Source organism: Lagopus muta, chromosome 17 (assembly GCF_023343835.1).
Source record: "Lagopus muta isolate bLagMut1 chromosome 17, bLagMut1 primary, whole genome shotgun sequence".
Taxonomy (NCBI): Eukaryota; Metazoa; Chordata; class Aves; order Galliformes; family Phasianidae; genus Lagopus; species Lagopus muta.
Window position 1 is genome coordinate 2283655 of NC_064449.1, and position 21511 is coordinate 2305165.

General features: G+C 45.9%; 1 protein-coding gene across 1 annotated transcript in view; it reads right to left on the reverse strand.

The window, feature by feature from the left end:
- Positions 1-171: 171 nt before the first annotated feature.
- Positions 172-21511, reverse strand: part of RTN4R (reticulon 4 receptor) — a 64444-nt gene continuing 43104 nt past the window's right edge. Inside the window, exon 2 of the mRNA XM_048964610.1 lies at positions 172-3430. Coding sequence (XP_048820567.1) covers positions 2001-3430 — 1430 coding nt within the window. The 3' untranslated portion in view covers positions 172-2000. The remainder of the gene's footprint in view (positions 3431-21511) is intronic.

A 21511-nucleotide genomic window follows, 5' to 3' on the forward strand; every position in this document is an offset into this window, starting at 1 on the left:
TCACGTTCATTCTGACTTTTGCCACTTCCTTGGTGTCCTCATGCAGGTAGAGCTGTAGGCATCCATCCAAGCATTTTGAGGAGACTCCAAGGCTATGTCCAAACATAGAAGTTTCTTCAGCATCCAGCACAGCATCCAGCAAGCCTTCTGATTTTTCTATAGGCTTTGAAGTGGTGTTGATCCTGCAGCCAAGCCAGGCTGAGCTGTTCTCTGCTACTGTGCTTCAGTTTCAGCTATAGAGTTGAACCCCTCAAGACTCATAAAGATGCTCTCAGGTGTTTTAAGACAGCTCCTGCCTCAGGCATGCAGTATCTCAGAAAATCCTTCAGCACTGGCATGAAGGGGACAAATCCAAGCAAGGATGGCAGAAAGCAGCCAGCAAGGTGCTGATTACTCACCTGTGTGTACACAAACTGGACATGCATGCAGGCAGAGGGACTGTCAGGGCTGTATCAAGGCATTTGTGAATCCCAGCACAGGATACTGAATTCTGTTCTGCTGATACTGCTTCACCTTTTGGGCTGAGCAATGCATTTGAACAGAAACCTGCCTGACTTAGCTGCAGAAATCAGTGCTTGTGTTGGTCATGGAGTTATAAGGGTATCAGGCAGCTCTACTGGGATCCCAGTTTCATGCTGCCACACAGCCACCCTGCCTCCCTCCTTCCTGTGGTTGTCTTCTCCTCCTCCTCCTCGCCATCAGCATACAGTCAGGCTCGTACTAAGCTGTGGCCCTGCTGTTATCCTTCTCTCCTTCCCTCCTCCATGCATAGCTCTTCTGTGATGCTCAACACCAATCCCAATGCTGCAAACCTCACTGATGCCCAGGAAGCCTGGAGACCCTCAGCCTCACTTGCACAAATATTCCTCTATCACATGTTCCCAGGGCCTTGGGTACACCTGGAACAACGTTCTTTCTCTTCTCTGGGCAGTGCCTGAGCACGAGGTCCTCCCATTTAGCACTGCATGCCACCTGTCTGTGACAGACTGATCTTGCATGCGTAGACATCAATACTTCGAGGTCCCTATCTGACTTCTAGAGGTTATTCACCTCTATCTCCAACCTGGAGTCTTCAGCTCCAGCTAAAAAGTCCTACTATTCTGAGCATCTTGAAATATGAATGGCGTTGGGGGAGCATATGGGACAGCTCAAAGGGAAGCAGGAGCACCAGGAGAGAGAGCTTTGTGCAAACAAACCCTTCGTTGGCACCAATTAAAGCTTGCATAACTGTGCCGAGTATGTCTTATTTATTACTGTCATGTTAAATGCTGAGCTAGCTTTCAGATTGGGTATTACTCAACACCCTTTTAATTTTTCAGCTTTTTAGCCGTGCTTTGTCCCTTGCAGATGACAACCACTTAGGAAAAAGAAATCTTTATTTTATATTTTTTTTTATACTTGTACACAAGTAAAATAAAATGCATATCTATATATACTGCAATCTTGTGAAGGAAAAGGTAGCATTCTTTAACAAATGCTGCCCGTAAACATGGTGTGATGGAATGGATACGGAAAAAACTGCAATATTCATAAACATAGGATTAAAACAGCATCAAATTCATTACCTCTGCAAATGGGAACCTGCAATACTGTTCAGTGTGATGTCAAGTTACAAACAGATTTCAGACATTCTTTTCAGACCATTTCTTACACTTTTTTTTTTTTTTTTCCTGTAAATAAACCATATTTCTTTCTCATCTGCTGTAGCAAAACCTGCTTTGTGAGTAAGTGCAGTTCCGAAGACCAAAGGTATAATTCACAGGTATCAGGACAAATAAATTATGTACATCTTTTTGTTTGTCTTTTTTGTTTGCTTTTGTTTTGTGTTGTTTTTTTTGTTTGTGTGTGTGTGTTTTGTTTTTATATAAAGGCATCCAGTTAACTTTTGTGTAACAAAGCTTTCTCGGGGCGGATGGTAGTTTGCTTTTGTTTGCAACATTTATGGAGGTCAGCAAAAGTCTAGTATTAAAGTGTCATCAACCCAGGAAAAAGAGTTAATTTTAGCAGAGTAACAGTAAGCTCCACACCAAAGGGGGGATCAAAAGGCTTAGGCTGAGCTGTAACGTGGAGCTGTTTCCTTGCTGGGTGAGGCGGCACTGGGCCTTTGATTTGTTCTTTTTAGAGCAGCCCTGCCTCTTTTTGGTTGGGACTGTGGAAGGTTCAATAGGCTCTAGAAACTCTGGTCTCAACTTGGTCAATGGAGGGTCTACAATGCTGGGGAAGGTCCCAAAAGGGGAATCGTTTATCTGCTTGTTGCTGCCGTTTTTGGAAGGGTCCGTCTCAACGTACTTGGTTTTGGACATGTTCTCCTTATCCTTGAGAGGGTTGTTGGAGGACGGCCGGCTGCTGTGGGAAGAAGGACCTGCCTTGCCTTTAGCTTCGTATATAAAAGATTTATCCATTTCTGACTGGCAGCACTTCATGGAGCCATCATGGGAGCTGAGAGGTGGACTCCCGGTGGCCAGTTTACCAGATCTGGTCTTAGTGCTAAAAACGCTCGTTCGAATCTGGTTGAAAGAGTCGATGCATCCTTCCAAGTCAGAGCTCTGCAGCCTTTTGAGGTCTCTCCCTGCCAAGCGTGGTGGAAGGTGGCACTCCAGCTCTGAAGATGACCCTTTAAACTGCTTAAACCAATTCCAGAGAGACCGAGCCTGGCAGTCACAGATCCATTGGTTGCCATTTAAGCGCAGATACTGGAGGGACACCAGGGGTGCCATGGTTTCCCCTGTGAGCACGGTCAGGTTGTTGTTAAACAGATACAAGGTCATCACTTTCCCAAGGTCGTGAAAAGACCGGCGGTGGACCAGGCTGACTCTGTTCTGGTGCAGAAGCAACCGGTCGAGGTTGATTAACCCACGAAAGACGTTCTCTGATAAGCTCTTGATTTTGTTACCGTGCAAAAACAGGTAGGTGAGGTTCGCCAGATCTATGAAGGTGTCATCCAGCAGGTTCTGCAGGTTATTATCCTGAAGGTAGAGATATTGCAAGGAAAACAACCCTCGAAAAAGCCCCGTGGAGAGCTCCATGAGCCCACAACGATCCAGATGTAAGGTGTGGAGGTGAACAAGACCACGGAAAGTGACGGGATTGATAGACTTCAGGTTCGTGTTGTCACTGAGATCCAACTCCTCCAGTTTGTTGAGTCCGTAGAAGGCTCCAGGCTCAATGAGGCTGATGTTGTTGGAGTGGATCCAAAGAATTGTCATGTTGCGACACGACGTGAAGCTGGTGGACCTCACAAGGGTTATCTTGTTGTTGTGCAAGAAGATGCGCTGGCTCTGGATGGGTATCTCCGTGGGGATTGCTGTCAGTCCTTGCTGCTGACAACTTATTGTGATCTTCGGTTCACTGTAGCACACACACGCTCCAGGGCAAGACTCCACTTCTGACTGGATGTTCAAGCAAAGCACCAAAATCAGCAGTTTGCTTCCTAAAGGACAACAGAAATAGTATGAAAATTAGCCAGGATCGCAGGAGAGTGCTTTTCTTTGTAACTAACAGATAAGCCTGAAAATCACCCTTCTCAGCACGCTGCCATTAACCACAAACAACATGTGCCAGGGGAGCCAAACGATTAAAATGAAGAATTAAAAATCTTCTACCGCTCAAGGCAACAGTTAAAAACAGTACACAGTCATAGTGAGAAATCCTGAGCACCTCCTCAGCCATTCACATCTGGGAGGCATCTGACTTTGGTCAGAGAAATAAGCCCGTCTTCACTACGTATTTGCACCGTCAGTCCTGGAAACACAGCTAATGGAAAGTTGATTCCAAGGTGCTTACCTGCAGCTGTCTCCCTGGGGCTATTTATCTGTCACAGGAACATTTAGGACAATTCAGCCTGTGGGAAGGTACCTGCCTGGGTTACGCTATGCCACTCTGTGTCCCATCCACTGCTGCTATCTCCTTGGTTTCCTGCACTCAAAATGCAAGATTTTGTGACTTTCCATGAACAATTTCTGATTGATCCAGTCTTCCTGCAAGACATAACTGCAGGGGATTCTCAGAATAACTTACAGGTCAGAACTGCCTGTAGAAGTCTCAGAGCCAAGAGTGCCCTTTCCTTCTCCTTCAACACCAATCAGACCTTTGCACCACACACTCTTGCTTCCCTTTCTCTCTCCTACCTCCCCCCTGAAACTCTGGCATTGATGAAGAGGTGAAAAGAGCATGTTTTCCAGAGGGCAGTGCTCTTCCTGGAGGAAATCCTATGTGAGGCTTGATTCAGGGATTCCTCAGAGCTTGCAAGGCAGAAGTAGGTTTCCTCATCCCAAGAACTGCAGGCAGCCCACTTGGGTTGAAGAGCCCTTGAGAAGAATGTTTTCCCATGGTGATGACCCCCTGCCTTCTCAGGAGCCGGGCTGAATGGGCCCTCAAATCACAATGAAGTATTTTGACTTTTGATTCACTGCGCCTGGGATGGGCGTGGAAGATGGGCAGAGATGGGCAGAAGCCATGCAGCTAACATCAGCTTCTGAGAGGGGACCTGAGAAACAGTCACTGTGAACAGGGACAGTTTCAGCAATACTTTACCATTACAATTAAAAGCGAGTAATTAGATTGCTTTCTCTAAACCACGTGCTGAAGCTAAAATGAATGGGCAGCAACCATAGCAGTGGGAAGCTCCACTTGTGCAATACCACGTGCAAGCAGGGACACGTGTGCTTCCTTCCCAGCTCATCACAGCACCTCTGGCAAAGGGATGCTCTCCTCCCTCTCACTGGGGAGTCCCAGCATAGGCACACACCACAGCTGTGGGAGGCTTTCTCTTCCTTGAAAGGCTGCACATGATGTTCAGGCATTTTGATGCCTCATTACACTTGAAGGTAGAATACCAGAGTTCACAAAGTCAGGAAAAAGAGAACAAACAGCTATCAAAGAAGGCAGGATGGTGGTTGCTTCTTTTGTCACGAAAGTCTGGTATCCTAAGCCTGAGTTTCCATCTAGTCAAAATAATTCACCACGTGCAGCTAATCAATCTGTGCTGATTCAAGAGTCTAACATAGACAGGAGACTCCTATACATCACGCTTAACATGGGAGGAAAATAACAGCTCAGCATGCAGAGATAATTTGAGCCTGATATTATTAGCTGCTGAGCATCCCTGGAAGGCAGTGTGTTGAGTGCAGTATTATGACACATTCTGGCTGGCTTGTCATGTTTTGACATATCACGTTCCATTGTAGGGAGCAAAGTAACACGAGACAACTGAAATCCCCTGCTGTAGACATGTCACACCAAGAGGAACCTCCTGGGAAATTAGAACAATGCCAGCATCCCTGTGACCAACCCAATTCCTCTCCAGCTGATAATGAAATGTTGTAGCAGAGGAATAAGCATTTCTGGAACCTCTTCCATGATCCAGGACTGGGGTGACAGGTAGTATGGCAGCCACATCACACTGCTGCAGAGTCCCCAGCAATTCCCATCCCGTAATAGCACCGGGGCTGCAGCCTACTCAGGGAATATCCAACCACAACCCAAATGCATCCCCCACACCTTATAGATGTGTGCCACGTTCACAGTAGAATGAATGCAAAGCACAGGTCCTGTGGGAGAAGTATCACAATGACAACACTTCTGTTGCAGCCTCAGACAGAAGAGGGAAGCCCATAATAAATATATGTATACATGGAGAGAGAAAGAGAGAACATGAAGCAGCCAGCAGAAAACAAGCCATGCATATGAATACCACCCTGCCCTGTGCTAACCCCTCTGGACAACAGGGCTCTCCTCTGCCTCCAGTCAATCAAGATGTGTTACAGCTTCTCCCAGCACATAGGAGCAGAAGTTAGGAGCAAATCCTGCTCCACTCCTTTCCCCTCCCATTGCTGCTGCTGCTGCAGCTGCCAGGAGCTGTGAGTCAGTGGCACTGATAGTCGGCTGCCAGTAGAGCAGCATAGGGAAATTAATTACAGGCAGGGCTACCCTGTGCTCTTTAATTAGGGACCTGGTGTTCATGAGCTGCTCGGATTTGCTTTTTCCATCAGAGACTGTTGCTGTCAATCATCCCCCATAGTTTTTCTCCAGTCTTCCTCCCACTGCGCAGCTCAGTCCTGGCTGAGCTCAGCACCCAGCAGGCACCAGCATCCAGCCAGTGCAGTGCTTGGAGAAACCATAGGACCACAAGACAGCGCTGGGGAGTCACACTGATGCTGCATCCTCCTTCTTCCCAGTCCCTTGGCAGAGATTGTGTCCTGCCCTGCCCTTTCCCCTCTGAGGAGCTTCTCTATCACTGGTGTTCAGAGTAGGACCAGCTTGTGCTCGCTGTGTCCCAGCTGTAGAATCCACCAAGTGCTATGGGGCACCCAAACCTTGCATCACGATAGTTTCACCTGTGTAACCCCAGACAAACATTACCTGGCTCTGTCAGCCCAGGAGCTAAGCGACAGTTTTAGGGATGAGCACAAGACACGGTCGTGGCACAGGAAGGTTCCTAACATTTGACATTGGTGCACGTTAAAGCAACCACACAGAATAAGACCAAAATAGGCCAGATGTAACACTGTTGGGGCCCGAGTCCATTTGCTGGAAACACGTCCCTGTTCTGGGGCCCAATGGCATAACACAAGTCATGGAACCACAGAATATCCCAAGTTTGAAGGAACCCCCAGGGATCATGGAGTCCCACCCCTGGTCCCATACAGCACGACCCAATCCCTATAGCTGAGAGTGGTGTCCCAATGCTCCCTGAGCTCCAGCAGCTCAGGGCCATTCCCACAGCCCTGGGGACCTTTTCCTAACCCCACCTGACACAATTCTGTGCTATTCTCTTGGGCTCTGTCAATGTCACCAGAGGGCAGAGCTCAGTGCTGACCCTCCACTCCCTCTGCTACGGGTTGAACAAACCAAGGACCCTTACCCCAACCCTAATCCTAACCCTAACCCATCCTGCCTTGCCCTCAGCCCTTTCTGTCGCCACATAGATAAACAGCCATTCCTACCTACCCCTACCAAACATGATTAAAACTTAATTGAATAGTCCCAGTCAAAAGCAGAAGATGAAAGAAAATCCAGCACCTGGAACCTTCAGTCTCTCCAAGAGTTTGGCTTTGAGTTTAGCATTTGTTCCTCCAGAGCTTTCTTAAAAGCCAGGATCCTCCTTCAGTCAAACTGCCTCGTTTCCCCTTTGCCATCTCAGAAGTGTTATGACTCACGGAACTGGGAAGCAATTAAAGTGGGTCCATTATCTGTCTTTCCGCCAGTCCCCTGTGCGAACTGCATTGTCAAACACGGCAATTAGAAAGAAAAGGCTCTGGGGGCCTCTAATAGATGCTTTGCAAACTTTTTAAGAGGCCAAAGCAAAATGCAATTTTCTGCAGTTTGCAGAGCCGTGGCCTTTCTCTGCCGCTCTGCTCTTGTCTCTATTGATTTGGAGATATTATAATGCGGCTTTCCTACAGCGGAGGGTCAATAATCATTTGAATTCTCTCCTGGTCGGGCATAAAGGGAGTGCTTTACAATACAAAGCCTTTTGCTGATGCACACAGCATTTTTCCTTTGTTTATAGCACAGAAACACCATAGCTGCTAAGTTCCCTATTCTGAACTGCTATTGTTTGAAATTCAGCACAACTCTGACAGATACTCTGCAAAGCAGCTTCAGTGTCTTCTGCTTTGTCCCGTGGACTTGTTGAACTTTAGCAGAACAGGCGCACCAAAAGGAGGAGGGCAGCACTTACATGCATCTCTAGCTGGAAGTGAATTAAGAATTGAACGAGGAACGAAAATTGGTTTGGATGAGCATCTCCCCAGGCTGCAGCTCTTCTGCTGCCTCGCCCCTCTGATGCAGAGGTTCATAACCTTTGTGATGGTGCAGCTGAGTGGCTTTAGGGTGAGAAGGAGGGGAGACAGGAGTCAGCCCTTAAGCACCCGGGTGTGTTACAGCTCTGGGAAAGCAAGGGCTTGGAGCAGTACTGGCTGAGCAGCTCCCATCTGGCACACACCCTCGGGCAGACTCCTGGCAGACAGCTGCAGCAGGAGATTTGGGGGCTGATACACATCTGCAGATCCATGGAGATGTCGGGCTGTCAGATCCTGTGGAGGCAAACCCTCCACGGGGTCACTTGAGCTCCACGTCTGTCACAAAGGGCTCCATTCCTCTGCAGGCTCAGCTGAACAAGTGTGCTCAATTTGCACAGCCTGCTGCAGGAGTTCAGCATCCCAGCTCACAGCGAAGACATCAATCTTTTTCCGGTGCTGAATCACAGCTGTCTAAAAATAGGTGGCTAATTCCCTCGTAGATGCTCTTGGGGGTACAAGGTGCCAATGTGAGTGCTCCTCTGGGAGACCAGCGCTCGGCAGCTGTTGTGTGTCATCAGTGGCACATGGGAGCAATGTACAGGCACCAGCATCCCATCCCTAACTACTACAGTCTCTGCTCCCACATGCTCTGGGACTGCATGCATATCCATTAACTTTTGGGACTGCGATGCTCTTCATTCCCTTTATCAGTGCAAGTTCTCCTCTTTAATATATCCAGTCTCTAACCTGAATGATTTCAGCAGAGAGAACGCCATATGCGGTCAGAAATGAAAGGTCAATTCCATAATGCATCCAGGCAATAGATGTGTCATTTCCTGACTTCCAAGTGTTCATCTTTTCCACCTAAATCATGCTCCCTTAATGTGATTTTTGAACTTAAAGCAAGATAGATCATGTGCAATTCTTCGGCTCCTTCCTCACCCATCTCCAGGGGGGTCTGAATGCTGATTCTTCAGCACTGCTTAGGGTTGAACTGCAAGATTTGGTACGTGAGCTGTGTGCAACTCAAACCTCTATTGGGGCAGCTCCGTGTGCTCACAAGGCAGTTGCCAAAGCTGCTCCTGGCTGCCTCCAGTGCTCCACATCCCTGCCAGGGGCTCTCCAGTGCTCCCTGCACTTTGGCAGCAGCACTAACAACGTTTGGGCAGGGTTCTTCATTTTTTTGGTGGTTTGCCAGCGTTTCTCTCAGCAACATCAGGGAGAGGAAGGAAAAGGTGATATTTAACGGGTTTTACTTCAGCCAATCTGAATACGAATTTCATGAAGCCTCCCCTCTAGCCAGAGGGTTTTCCTCCTGCTGAATTTCAAAGATGTGCTGCAAGCCATGGAGGTGTGAAAGATTCACAAAGAAAAGGTCACAAGAATCCTTTATAGGGGAACACATCAGGGGATTTAAATGCAGGAGTCATGAGGTCCCCATAGAACAATAACACTTGTACCAATTATTGTAGCCTAGTAATTCCCTGCGAGGCTAGGAAATAAGAAAGAGAAGAGCACAGTTTGTTATAACACAGGAACATGAGAAGAGCTGTACCTTATTTGGGCCGCTCCGAGGCAATGGTCAGGAGCTGAAGGAGAAGGAACAGCAATACAAAATGGTGTGGGAAACCTTATTTTCATGGAAACAGTGGCCCAGAGTCTGCCTGAACCAGGCTTCTATTTCCCTTTGATCCCATAAATGCCACTCCGGACATTTTTGCTCCATTCCTCTGCATCTTTTCCAGGTCCTTCTCACCACCATATGTGGAAGGAGGACTAAGGGTGCAATCTCATCATGGACCTCTATAGAGGTTTAGATGTCCCACTCTGTCCCTTGCAGCTCGTGAACCCCGTCGGCCATTTTGGACATCGTTCAGCATCAGGCTGAGGTTTTCAAAAAGCCCTCCACAAAATCCCCAACATCACTTTGCTGAGTGGCAATAGCTCATTCAGAGCCCATCACTGGGTTTGTTTAGGTGAGGGTCTGGGCTGTTTGCCAGCATACATTACTCCGTATTTATAAATGCTGAATTGCATCTGCCATCTACTCTGTGGCTGTGTATTCTACCATGAAACCTCTTGCTGCAACAAATCCTGTGCCCAAATACCCACTTTCCCTCAAGCAGAAATATAATCATAGCTCACAATTCTGCCCAAACCTTAAAATGCACGTTGGTTTTTAGCACTGACATCGTCCCACTCCTTTAAAATGGTTTATGCAAGAAGAGGTAACTTCCCTCATATTTTTAATATGGGGTTTATCTCTTAGATGACACGGACTGCAAAGAGCATTTGGAGCAGACAGGATGCCTAAACAGGAAGGGGAAGAGGGAAGGTGACGGGGATGAGAAGGGGAAAGGAGAAAGGGGAAAGGGGAAAGGGGAAGGAGAAGGAGAAGGAGAAGGAGAAGGAGAAGGAGAAGGAGAAGGAGAAGGAGAAGGAGAAGGAGAAGGAGAAGGAGAAGGAGAAGGAGAAGGAGAAGGAGAAGGAGAAGGAGAAGGAGAAGGAGAAAGAAGAGAAGGAGAAGGAGAAGGAGAAGGAGAAGGAGAAGGAGAAGGAGAAGGAGAAGGAGAAGGAGAAGGAGAAGGAGAAGGAGAAGGAGAAGGAGAAGGAGAAGGAGAAGGAGAAGGAGAAGGAGAAGGAGAAGGAGAAGGAGAAGGAGAAGGAGAAGGAGAAGGAGAAGGAGGGTAAGGAAAAGAAGAAAGGGGAAGGAGGGTAAGGAAAAGAAGAAAGGGGAAGGAGGGTAAGGAAAAGAAGAAAGGGGAAGGAGGAAAGGTAAGGAAAAAGGAAAATAAGAAAGGGAAAGAGGAAAGGGAAAAGGGAAAGGGTAAAAGGGAAAATGTATGGAAGGGAAACATCCAGCACACTGCATGGACAGGATCATCTATGGCATCATGCAATCCTTACACCATGAGGAGTGAAGTGAGACAACATGCACTGTGAATCACAAACTACAGGATTTGGTATTATCTATGTCATATTTGTCAAGAATCAGGGACAAACAGGTGTTCCAAAGAAAAAAAAAAACAAACCTCTGTTTTCTGAGATGGCTTAAATCTCCCATGGAGCCCAAAGTGTATCTGAAATGCTTCAAAATATTGTCACTCCGAAGCAGAATTTCCTGCACATCCAAATGCAGCGCTGTGAGGGTGACTCAGAACAGGGGAGGTAAAGCTCCAGATGGCATTTACACCTGCTCTCCCCCAGCCATCTGGGACTGCACCCCACCTGGCAGCTGCGCATCCCACCCCCACACCTTCAGCTCTGGAAGTGCCCCGTTGAACTAGGCAGTATTTTTCTTGGTTTTCTTCCAAAGTAACACTTATGTCAGCTTTTGCTGAAGACCTGGCATCTGCAGATAGTGTGGAACGAGAGGAGGAAGTCTAGGAAAGACAGGGAGGAAATGTTGATCCATATAATCTGAAAATAGCCCATGATCTCAGTTTTGTTGTCAGCATGGAGGCAGACAACCTTTGCGGCTCAGGAGCAAATGTGGGATGGAGAGAAGAAGGGCATTTTAATTTCAGCTTTCAACACCATAACTTTTTCAAAGAGCAGCTAGAAATGAAAACAAGAGAGTGGAGGTTTGTGGGTGGTGAGGATCATATTTCTCTACCCAGCTCACAACTTGATGTGTTCCTGGAGGACCAGAGTGCTCCACCCCAGCAATCATGGTATCATTAAGGTTGGTAAGACCACTAGGATCATCCAGCCCAACCACCAACCCATGCCTGCAATCAGTCCATGTCATTCAGTGCAACATCTGCCCTTTTCTTGAACGCCTCCAGGGACGGTGACTCCTCCACCTCTCTGGGCAGCTTAAGCCAATGCCTTACTATGTCATCCCTTTGGATGGTAGAGCACCAGAGCCATGCAATCACATAGAAGGTCTGCCTTAGAGAAAACTCCATAATGGAAACAGAGGCCATTTTTCGGTGTCCCTTGATCATCTGGCCCTCCATTCACACATAGGGACACCAAGCCAGGCTAGCTGTTGCCTGCCTCCTTTCCCTCGTCTCTCTTTGCATCCCTCCCTGCTGTTTCCAGGCATGCATCATATTCACATGGCTCATTTTTTCACTCCAAAATAAAAGCTAGGATTGATTTTTAATAAGCGTGCAAATTCAACCGCCGCCGTCTTTATCAGGTGTTGGCTTTGTCTCCTTTGCAGTTTCAGTATTAGACATGCTTGCCTGCTTTTCTGCAGCTCTCTCATCCACACTTGCCAGATAAGAAACGCGACACCCACAACTCTATAAACATACTTCCCTGAGATGTGCAGGCTCTGCGAAGCTGAGCTAAACAGGAGTACAATGGGATGCTAATGATACACCTTCCTGTTTGCAGGGAAATCAGAGAAGGATCCCAGCCCACAGCCTTGAGCCTCATGGGAGGCAGCAGCTCCTGCCACCAGCCCATGGCTGAGCTGCCCACATTTCCCACAGCAGCCATCCACCCCAAGTTCAAAGATCCCATTATAGAACATTCGGGATTTGCACCAGATTTCCACGTCAAAAGCTCTCAGTTCGACCATTAGCTTCCATTCCAGCTACAGTAGATGACAGCACATTCTAGCTTTTTAATCAAGGTGGATAAAAACTCCCTATCCTGCCTTCAGCTTCCCCTCTTCACCCGGAGATCGCGTTCATCCATTTTGCCACTACAGGGCACTAAATGTTCATAATCACCTGTTTTTCCGATATGGCCCTTAAATCAATTGTAGGGCCGCTGCCCTGAAGCAGGCAGTCTCCCATCCTGACGGAGTGCCCTACATTCTGTGCTCAGAGATGGATGACCAAGCATTTCGCCCTATTAAAATTCATGGTGTTCCACCATTGCCGGTCTACCAAGCAACTGCAATCGCTCTGCATTAGAGGCTTGCCTTCATCATTATTTATCACGGTGAAATTTGAGTCAGCTGCAAACTTTACAGGCAACTAATTTATATCTATTTTCTAGATCATTCATGAAAATAGTGGAATACACGGGGGGTGAAAGCTGAAGCCTACAAAGCTACCGTGCGAGCAGCCTGTTTGCCAATGATTCTCCTAGAACTGCATTCTGAGAGCTTTTAGCTGCCTGTTTCTTAATCCATTTAATAACTGCCCATTGATTCAATAGCGTATTTTTGAGCAAGTAAAGCAAGTGCCTGACATTAAGGCAAAATGAATATTGAAAATCCAGATACTTCAGCAGAGAGTGTTTTTCTTGGCTGCATGCATCATACCAGGACATTAGTCCATGCCTGGGGCTTGTTGGCATTGTTGCAATATAATTAATAGATAATAGCAACAGCAATATGTTTAAAAACAATCCCCCTAGGTTTGGGGGGGAGAAAAATAAGAAATAGTAAAATAATTCTTTGAAGTTTAAGAGTATTTTCTGGGAAATAGGCTGGTTGGAATTGATGGTCTTTCTATGCCTTTGGTCTCTGGAACTTCTTCAGTTTTATGATATTCCTAAGAAATTGGAAACAGGACCTCATCTGCTAATTTTGACAGCATTCTCACACTCAGTCTTCAGGGGGAGGCTTGCATGTCAGCCCACAGCTGGATTATTGTTACTTTCCATAAACCACTCCTGATGGATGGAGGCTCACCTCAGTGGGACATCCCCCTCTAGAGGTGCTACTCCTGAGCCCCCATAGGCAAACTGCTTAAACATTTAGCATCATTTCAGAGGAAACAAAGCATTTCCTTAGCACTGACTTCTGCCAAATCAATGGCCTTTGCCTCCCACTTTGGGCACATAAGGCATTGGTTTCCTGTGGCCGTTCTTGTCTGAGAAAGAGGTGGTAGAAACACATTTTGCTTCAGCCCCTGAAGCCCTGAAGTGAATTACTTAATTAAAAGATCCAAACCATGAAACTTATTGAAGACAATCTCCAACCTACAGCCAGGACATGCACATCTCCATGGGGACACAGACTTTACACCCCGCAGTTCAATCGTTCCATGCAGAGCAGTTTTAGCACAGCAGGACTAATTTCTCCTAATATTAAGTGGCTATTAATATTTCATTATATTAAGAGAACTTTTTTTTTTCTTTTCCATTTCATTTGCCATCTTTATTTGTTTAATTTACATTCCTCAGCACTGGGAGGGAGACCAACAAGCAACTGCTGTTTGAGGGGAAAAGAGAATCAAAATGACTGGGAAACTCAATCCTGCAGGATATGCCTATTGTCAGAGCAATGACATCAGGCAGCAAAATGGCATCTGATAGGGAATGCATACCTTTACAGGCAGAATATCTCATATCTCACAACCTGCAAATACCTCTTCAGAGCCTTTCTTGGGCTCGTAATTAAACAAAATAAACTATTAAGTTCTCAGCTACCACTTTTATGCTCTCACGCTCATGCATACGGTTGTGGTGACAACAGCAGAGCTTGAGATTAGCAGATCTGAAGACAGGAAAACATGCCTACTCATTTCCCCCAGCTCTCTTATCCCTGCCAAACTGGAAGCAAACTCTCCTTCCTTTGGGGAAATAGTTTGTGCAGCTTCTGACAGCAAGAAGGACAAGAGGAGCAATCCCTGCTGGTTCCACCAGGCACTGTCCAGACAACATGCTTCAAAACAAGCTCTTTACAACAGCCTCAGCATGTAAACCTTTCCAGTGCCACCACCTCCCAAAAGCAAAACTCTAAGAAAAATGCTCAGCTCAGCAAATCCCATGCAGGCTTATATGGGGAATTAGGGAACACTCTGCATTCTCCTAGGGTTTGTATCAGAGGGGTAGATTTAAGCAACCTGGAATGATTTCTGCTCAATTAAAAAGAGCCAGAGAGGCTCTTTCAGTGCTACATACATCCTCTGGAAAACTTCCTTCCACCTGCAATGCAGGTGCTGCCATTTCTCCCTCACCACACTTAGTATCTGATGGTATTTTTCTTGTGAGACGTTATCTGGGTTGACATCCCTCTTACCTCCACCTTTAGCTGAGAAAAACAGACCAAAATGGGGTCTGCTGGTGGCTTCACTGGGCTTCTACATTGATAAAGTATCTTCAGAACACCAATTCTTCCCAGGATGGATGGTGCCTGGGGTCCTGCTGGCATCCCTCAGTGAAGCACCATGTGTCCTCCATCCTCAAGAAAATGTGTTCCAAATCCCAAAATCCACTTCATTATCAAAATACTCTGGTTCCTTTCCCAGCAGTCTGGAGGTCACCTTAAGTTTTTTTCCATTCCCAAATGTGTGGCCTGACATTTGATAATGTTAAAATCCGGCAGCTATTTCTTTCTTCTCTCCTCTTACGTGTTTAAATCCTGCTGAAGGTGACGCATGGCTCTTAGTCCTCATGTTAGCTGCTGGTGCCCAGAGGCTATTATCAGGGAACAGGCTAATCCTAGATTTGGAAGGTCCCTTTGGGCTTTCCTGTGATGGGGTTGGGGGTTGGGGAGAGTCTGATGACTTGGTTTGTTTAAAATTGCTGCAGGAAGTGAAATCAGACATGATCAGTGTCCTCTTCACTGTGCCCCCTGGGATCCTGGCCTGTTTGCATAGCACGGCATCCCCTCTTTTCTGGCTGGCTGGAGAACAGCAAGGTGTGTGAAACAGCAGTGGTGGATGGTCAATGAAACAAGGGCAGCTGGTGCAACAGAAACCATCCCAAGGGCTGTCAGCCCTAAAATGTCATTGCCAAAGTAGTTCTCAAAACTCATCTCCCTTGCCTGCAAAGCACATACACCCATACAGGTGTGAGGTGCTAACAGACATCAGCACTGGCTGGCCAAAAGAGCACGGAGAAGCTCTGGGGGTGTCCATTGATGGATGTCTGTTTGATCCATAAACCCTGTGTGCTGAGGGAGCTGGTTGTCACATCCCCACAGTGCCTAATTCAAGGCAGGCAGCTGTACCTCCATCTCCCATTGACTGGACAAAGCAAGCAGAGGAATGATGTAAATCGGCACCAGCTGACTCACTACTGATGTGGTACATGAAACAGGAGCTAATACTAGATTGGAGAAATGATTACTACTCTCTGCATGATCCTTACTGAAGCTTCATGTTAACTATTTGATGTATTGAGAGGGGGATGTGTGCTGTGTGAGGCCATTGGGACAACCATTAGACCCAGACTCATTAGGCACTTTCATGAATGATCTAGATGAGGGAAGGAGAAGATAGCAGGTTAATTAAATTTGCCCCTGCTGAGCTGGAGAGGCTTTCAGTATTAGTGGGATAGACAAATGATTGGGGATTCATAGAAGAAACAGTATTGATAGAAGATAGAAAGATGCAGCTAATTCTGGGGAAAATGATCTACCTTCCAAGTAATCTGTGCGAAGGGGGAAAGGCTGCAGATAAAAGAGGCATATCTGAAGAACTGCCTGGGAGTTGCAAGACGATGGCTGATAATGAGAGAAGGGAAAGTGATTTACTTGGGACTGAATTTGTGCTCTAATGTTAGTTCCTGCCCGGGGCTCCTAGAGGCTATCAGGAAGAATACAATTGTTATTATTGATCCCAGTTCCATCCGTTCTTAGAGCTTGATGTTTTTGCTTAACTAAAACACCAGGAAAGTTATGGATGTGGCAAGAAAAGGAGAATCTCTATTCACACATGACCTTGGAGGACCAGCTCTGTGCACAGGCAGCTGTGTGTCCTTAGGGCTACAGAATCCTAGAAAATACAATAGGAAGCAGTGTAGTAAGTTGACTGGGTAGAAGGAAGAATGTCTAACATGGAAAAACCACAGAAGGAATCATATTGTTCCTCCTCTTTATTTCAAATTTGAACCTCAGAAATGAGCTGTGAAATGGCAGGCTACCCAGTGTGGTCAGGTTGGTACCTACAGGAAGGCAGAGCTGCGGCAAGGCAGTGAACCAAGCACGTGCCAATTCAACCCCCAGTAGGTTTGTTTGCAAAGAACTGGACGACAGAAAATGAGAAACTTCCAGACAAAATGGTCACTGCACAATTTCTGGCCCCAGTTGGAATAGAGCATCTGGATTTCAAACCATCACTCAGGCCAATGCAGCACCAGAGGTCAATTTTCTTGGGTTTCCTCTTCCTGTCCTTATGCGAGGGAAGGATACTCAGTGTTGCATAAAAAGAGATTTTCCAAAGACCAAAGAAGTGTTTGAGAAAAAAAAAAAAGACAAAAGAAAAAAAAAAAAGACACCAAAATATCACCTTTTCAAGGTAAAAGTAATCTCATTCCATGACAGATTGCAATAAAGGTCCCCCCAGCTCCCCAGCTCTGCTCTGCACAAGGCAGATCATCACTGAAATTTGTCAGTGCAAACCCAGCTGCAGTCCAAGAATTCTCTGAAATAACAGCAGTGAAAGTCACATCCCATGAAACACGGGAAATTTCTCTCCAGAGGAGAAGCAAATGAGAGACAAAACCCTTTGAGAGAGACTAAGAGCACTTAAAATCATTTCTAAGGAGAACATCTTCCAAAAACAAGGAGAATTCAAGTCAAATGTGGAAGTCTGATCATTTAAAACAGCAACTGGTAACAGGCAGGACAACATTACAGACTCCTAAATAAAATAAATGTTGGTTTGACACAGGAATGAATGCACACAATTAAAACTGTTTCTCAAATGCTGACAGAATAATTTTAGCAATGTCAGGAGGATCAGACCTCCAGCTTCCAGAAACCCAGGATTCCCACATGCACACATCAACCATTTCTGATAGTCATAAAAATAAAAGGAATAACCATGGCTGAAAGACACCGTCAGAAAACATGTGGGAGAATGTCCAAATGAGAAAGAAAAGCAGAGAATAAAAAAAACATTTGCAGTTAAGATCTCCATTAAGATGTTTGTAAGCTTTGGTGCCTTGCAGGCCATCCATGGAAATTAATGGATGGATGATATATGGCATTTATTTGCAAAAATCAACAAGCATATAAATTAATAGATGCCATCTACACACCCCTCCTGTGTTTCTATGTTCTATAACCACTGATCAGATCACATCTAGGAGCAAACAGTTCAGCGGAGGAAACACATGAAATACAAGATGCTTAAAATCAGCATTTTAACTTACGGATCAGTTGGGTAGTTTATAAGTACAACCCAAGAGAAGAAACCTACAGAATAATAAGAATAGACCAGAAGCCTTTGATTTTGTTCTGTGTTGGTAGAGATGGGTAATGTGTGATACTTCAAAGCACATCCTGAGTTGGCTTTGATGGAACAGCAAGTCCCACCAGTGACACATCCTCTAAAGAGGCACATCATCACCTCTGCCTCTTCTGCACTTGCTCACCCACGCTTCTCATGAGCAGCCAGCTGGACCCTGATGTAAAACTGCCATCAATCACCTTTTCTCTGTGGACTGTCTGAAATAATATGCAAAGTAAGGGAACGGTGTCGTAGCTTTGTCTAAGATCATCACGAACATTTCAAACCGTATTTGCATGAAATACGAATTAATGAGTACACCAACATGACACTGGAAAGGACCAACCTTTAAGTGAAATAGTTTGAGTTGAACACCTGATGGTGTCGCTGACCTGTTATCCCCAAAAGAAAGAACAAATATTCTGACATTTCAGAACATGGCCTTTCCAGAGACTCTGACATTAGAAAGGGAAAACAGCTTTAAACTACGAGAACAGTTTAAACCGGGCCTGGAAATCCAGGCTAACTGAAAATAATTAAGTCAACACTAGAAGTGCCGTGCTAGCCACTCTTACAGCACTGACATGCCAGATTGGACTCTGGAAGGACTGAGTTAGAGAAGGTGTCCAAACAGGACATTTTCCAAGCAAAAGTGGATGCCAGGTTGGATAATAGGAAAAAATTGTTCTCTGAAAGAGTGGATGGACTCTGGAACAGGCTGCCCAGTGGAGTCACCAACCCTGGAGGTGTTCTAGAAACATTTAGATGTTATACTGCAGGATGTGGTTTAGTGGGGAAATATTGGTGGTAGGTGGATGGTTAGACTGGATGATCCTGGAGGTCCTTTCCAACCTTGGTGATTCTATGATTCTATGACTGCCGTTGCAGAAGTAAAGAAGTGAACTGAAGTAATCTTGTATGGAAGTAGAACAAAATATTTTTAGACCATTTCAACACAAATAGTTAGAGGACAGAGCATGAGAGAGATCCTAGGAAAAGAGAAAGACTATTTTAAAAAGTGGAAAGCAAAGCTCTTGGTTGTGAAATGTGATCTTTTAACAGCCAAGAACATCCCTCTTATGAATTATCAGCTGAAGTCCTCATCATGGTGTCACACAATGTTTTTCAAACTGTCTAGCCTGACCATGGTCTGAAAACTGGTGAGATCCCAAAACAAAGTGGTGATCCCACACAGCAGCCAAGAAAGAGTAATTCCTCAGTAATTGCTCAGGGCTGGCCCGAGGCATATACCTATATCCTCTGTGCAGAGACATCAAATCCCACATGCAGGTTAAAAAATCACCAGTTTCTGTCAAAAGAAGCCAATGATACCAATTCATAATGGTGATGATGGTTTCTTAGCATCGTGGCACATGTCTCCTCATAGATCTGGTGCCCTATGTAACGTGAACACATCTAACTGCTCTTCTCTGCCAAATGAACAAGCTTAAAGCTATACTTGTGCATCACTCAGTGGCAACTCAATGGTCCTGGGGAGACTCCGGAGGAAGGGGAGCAGCTTCAAGAACATGAACTCTCAAAATCAGAACCACATTCAAGTTGGCTCAAGAGGAACCTGTGAGATGAAATATGCTGAGCAGGGGTCTACTATGACATATATAACAAAAGCTTGCAGAGTGGGGCAGGACATGAAGCTAAGAGAAGGAAGAGGAGGAAGGAATCTTATTTGAGTCATTGCTCTGAGGTTACACTAGGTTTAGAAAGAGAAACTGCAGAGCACATCATCCCTTCCATATTTAATTCACCATTTGGGAGTGGCCAGTGAAAGTCAAGCAGGATGGACCAAGGAGCCTTCTACATCAGTCTTGGCTCCTTAAATCTTTCTCTCACTCTGATGGCAGCAGTGTAGGTAGACTCTTCACCTGGAAGCCTCCATGACTTATTTGGAGCTTATTTCTTGCTCATGTTCAGACACAACCCAACCCCACAGATGCAGTGAAGCTAGTTCATATCTGTACATTCAGTCAGAGCTGTAGGGAGAGGAGCATCCTGCATGGAGCTGCCTCGAGTACCCAACAGCAGCCTGGCTGCTGCAGCCCTACAGTTCACTGCCCCATGGGAATACACTCCAAACTGAGGGAAGTTATGAGATTCCCTGGCTTTGAGACCTTTCGTATTCATTCAGAATGCAGCACTTGGACACTGCATTCCCTGAGCAGCAGGCACAGCTTCTCTACCCCAGTTATTATACAGTGGGGTCACACGGCTCAGCGCGTTGCAGGTGAAGGACCTGGTGCTGTTAGGGTGACAAAGGCTGGAGAAACACCTTCAAAATCAGGCACCAAATGTGGCAGGCTTCATGCTGAGAAAGGACTGATAAACGACTTCATTGAAAAGATGTCAGAGAGAAAGGTATCTGAGGGCTGAGGAGGAGAACCCTGCCATCCTTTTCTCCCTTTCCTCCTGTATCACTGCATGCTGCCACTGCTGTTCCAGCCTCTTCTCTTGTGCTGAACTCCAGCCTTTGCTCCACTTTATTCGCCTTAAACCAAAGCATCTCTTTCACTTGCAGGAAAAATATTTTGGGGAGGAATGACATTCCATCACAACTCCCTTGACATTAACATCGCATACAAAATAAGGGGGAGCTCTGACATGCTTTTAAACCTAGGAAAATCAAACAAGCAAGTCACAACATTACCTTGTGGTTTCCTTGACAGAATGCGATCCACGGTGATGATTTTCCCGAGTGAGATTACAGTGCTGTCACTGCTATGGCACAACACAGAAATTAGCAGATCAGGATGATGATGAATGTATTGCCTCCTCGTTACACATAGCCTGCTCTGATCCCACCGTCCCCCTCACTTGTACAGGGAAGGAAAGGAAAGGGAAGGCAAGGAGTCCCCCCGAGACTCAACCAAGCCATTAAGGCAAGGAGAGCTCTGGGAGCTCTGCAGGTCATGATTACTTTCAGGATTTTGTCACTGATCATAAGATATGTAGCAATTTATTTAAGTTCCAATTCTGGACTCAGGAACTCAACACAGCCATCTTTCAGAATGTTATTTTTTTCCTTTTTGTTCCACAAAGGAGATGAAAGCATTAATTCATCTATCTGTCTATCTCCCAAAACCTCAGACAGAAAGAGGTGAATGAAAAGGTCCCAAACAATCTGTTTTCTGAGAATTTTCTTTAAAAAAAAAAAAAAAAAAAAAAAAAAGCAAACTACACCAAACAGCTAATAAAAGCAAGTTTGATAAAAGGAAGGAGAACACACCAGGAATCGTGTCGAAGAAGATGGTTTGAAGGAACAGATAGGAGGGAGAGAAGAAGATGCTGACAACCACCAGGGCAGAATCTGCTTCAGGAAGCACAGAAGGAGGCACTGCTCCAGCTGACCTGTAGGCTTTGATTTAAAGAACTGTGCCTTCTGCGGTCCAGATGACCAATAAGTGCTCATCGCTTTTAAGAAAGCTCTTGTGCCTCACGATAATTCACTGCTGATTGCCTACATTTTCTTAAAAGAGCTCATTTAGGGTTGATTTAAGTACTGCTGGGGTGGCCAGGCAGGAGGGGGAGCTGAGATTTACAGACCTGGTGCCAGGCACGGAGTAGCAGAAACTCTCCCATCTGATGCAGCAGTGCTGGGGCTGACAATAGGCTCCTAAGGAGAGTGAGGGCCAGAAATCTCCAGAATGGTCCTGGAGATGATCAGTG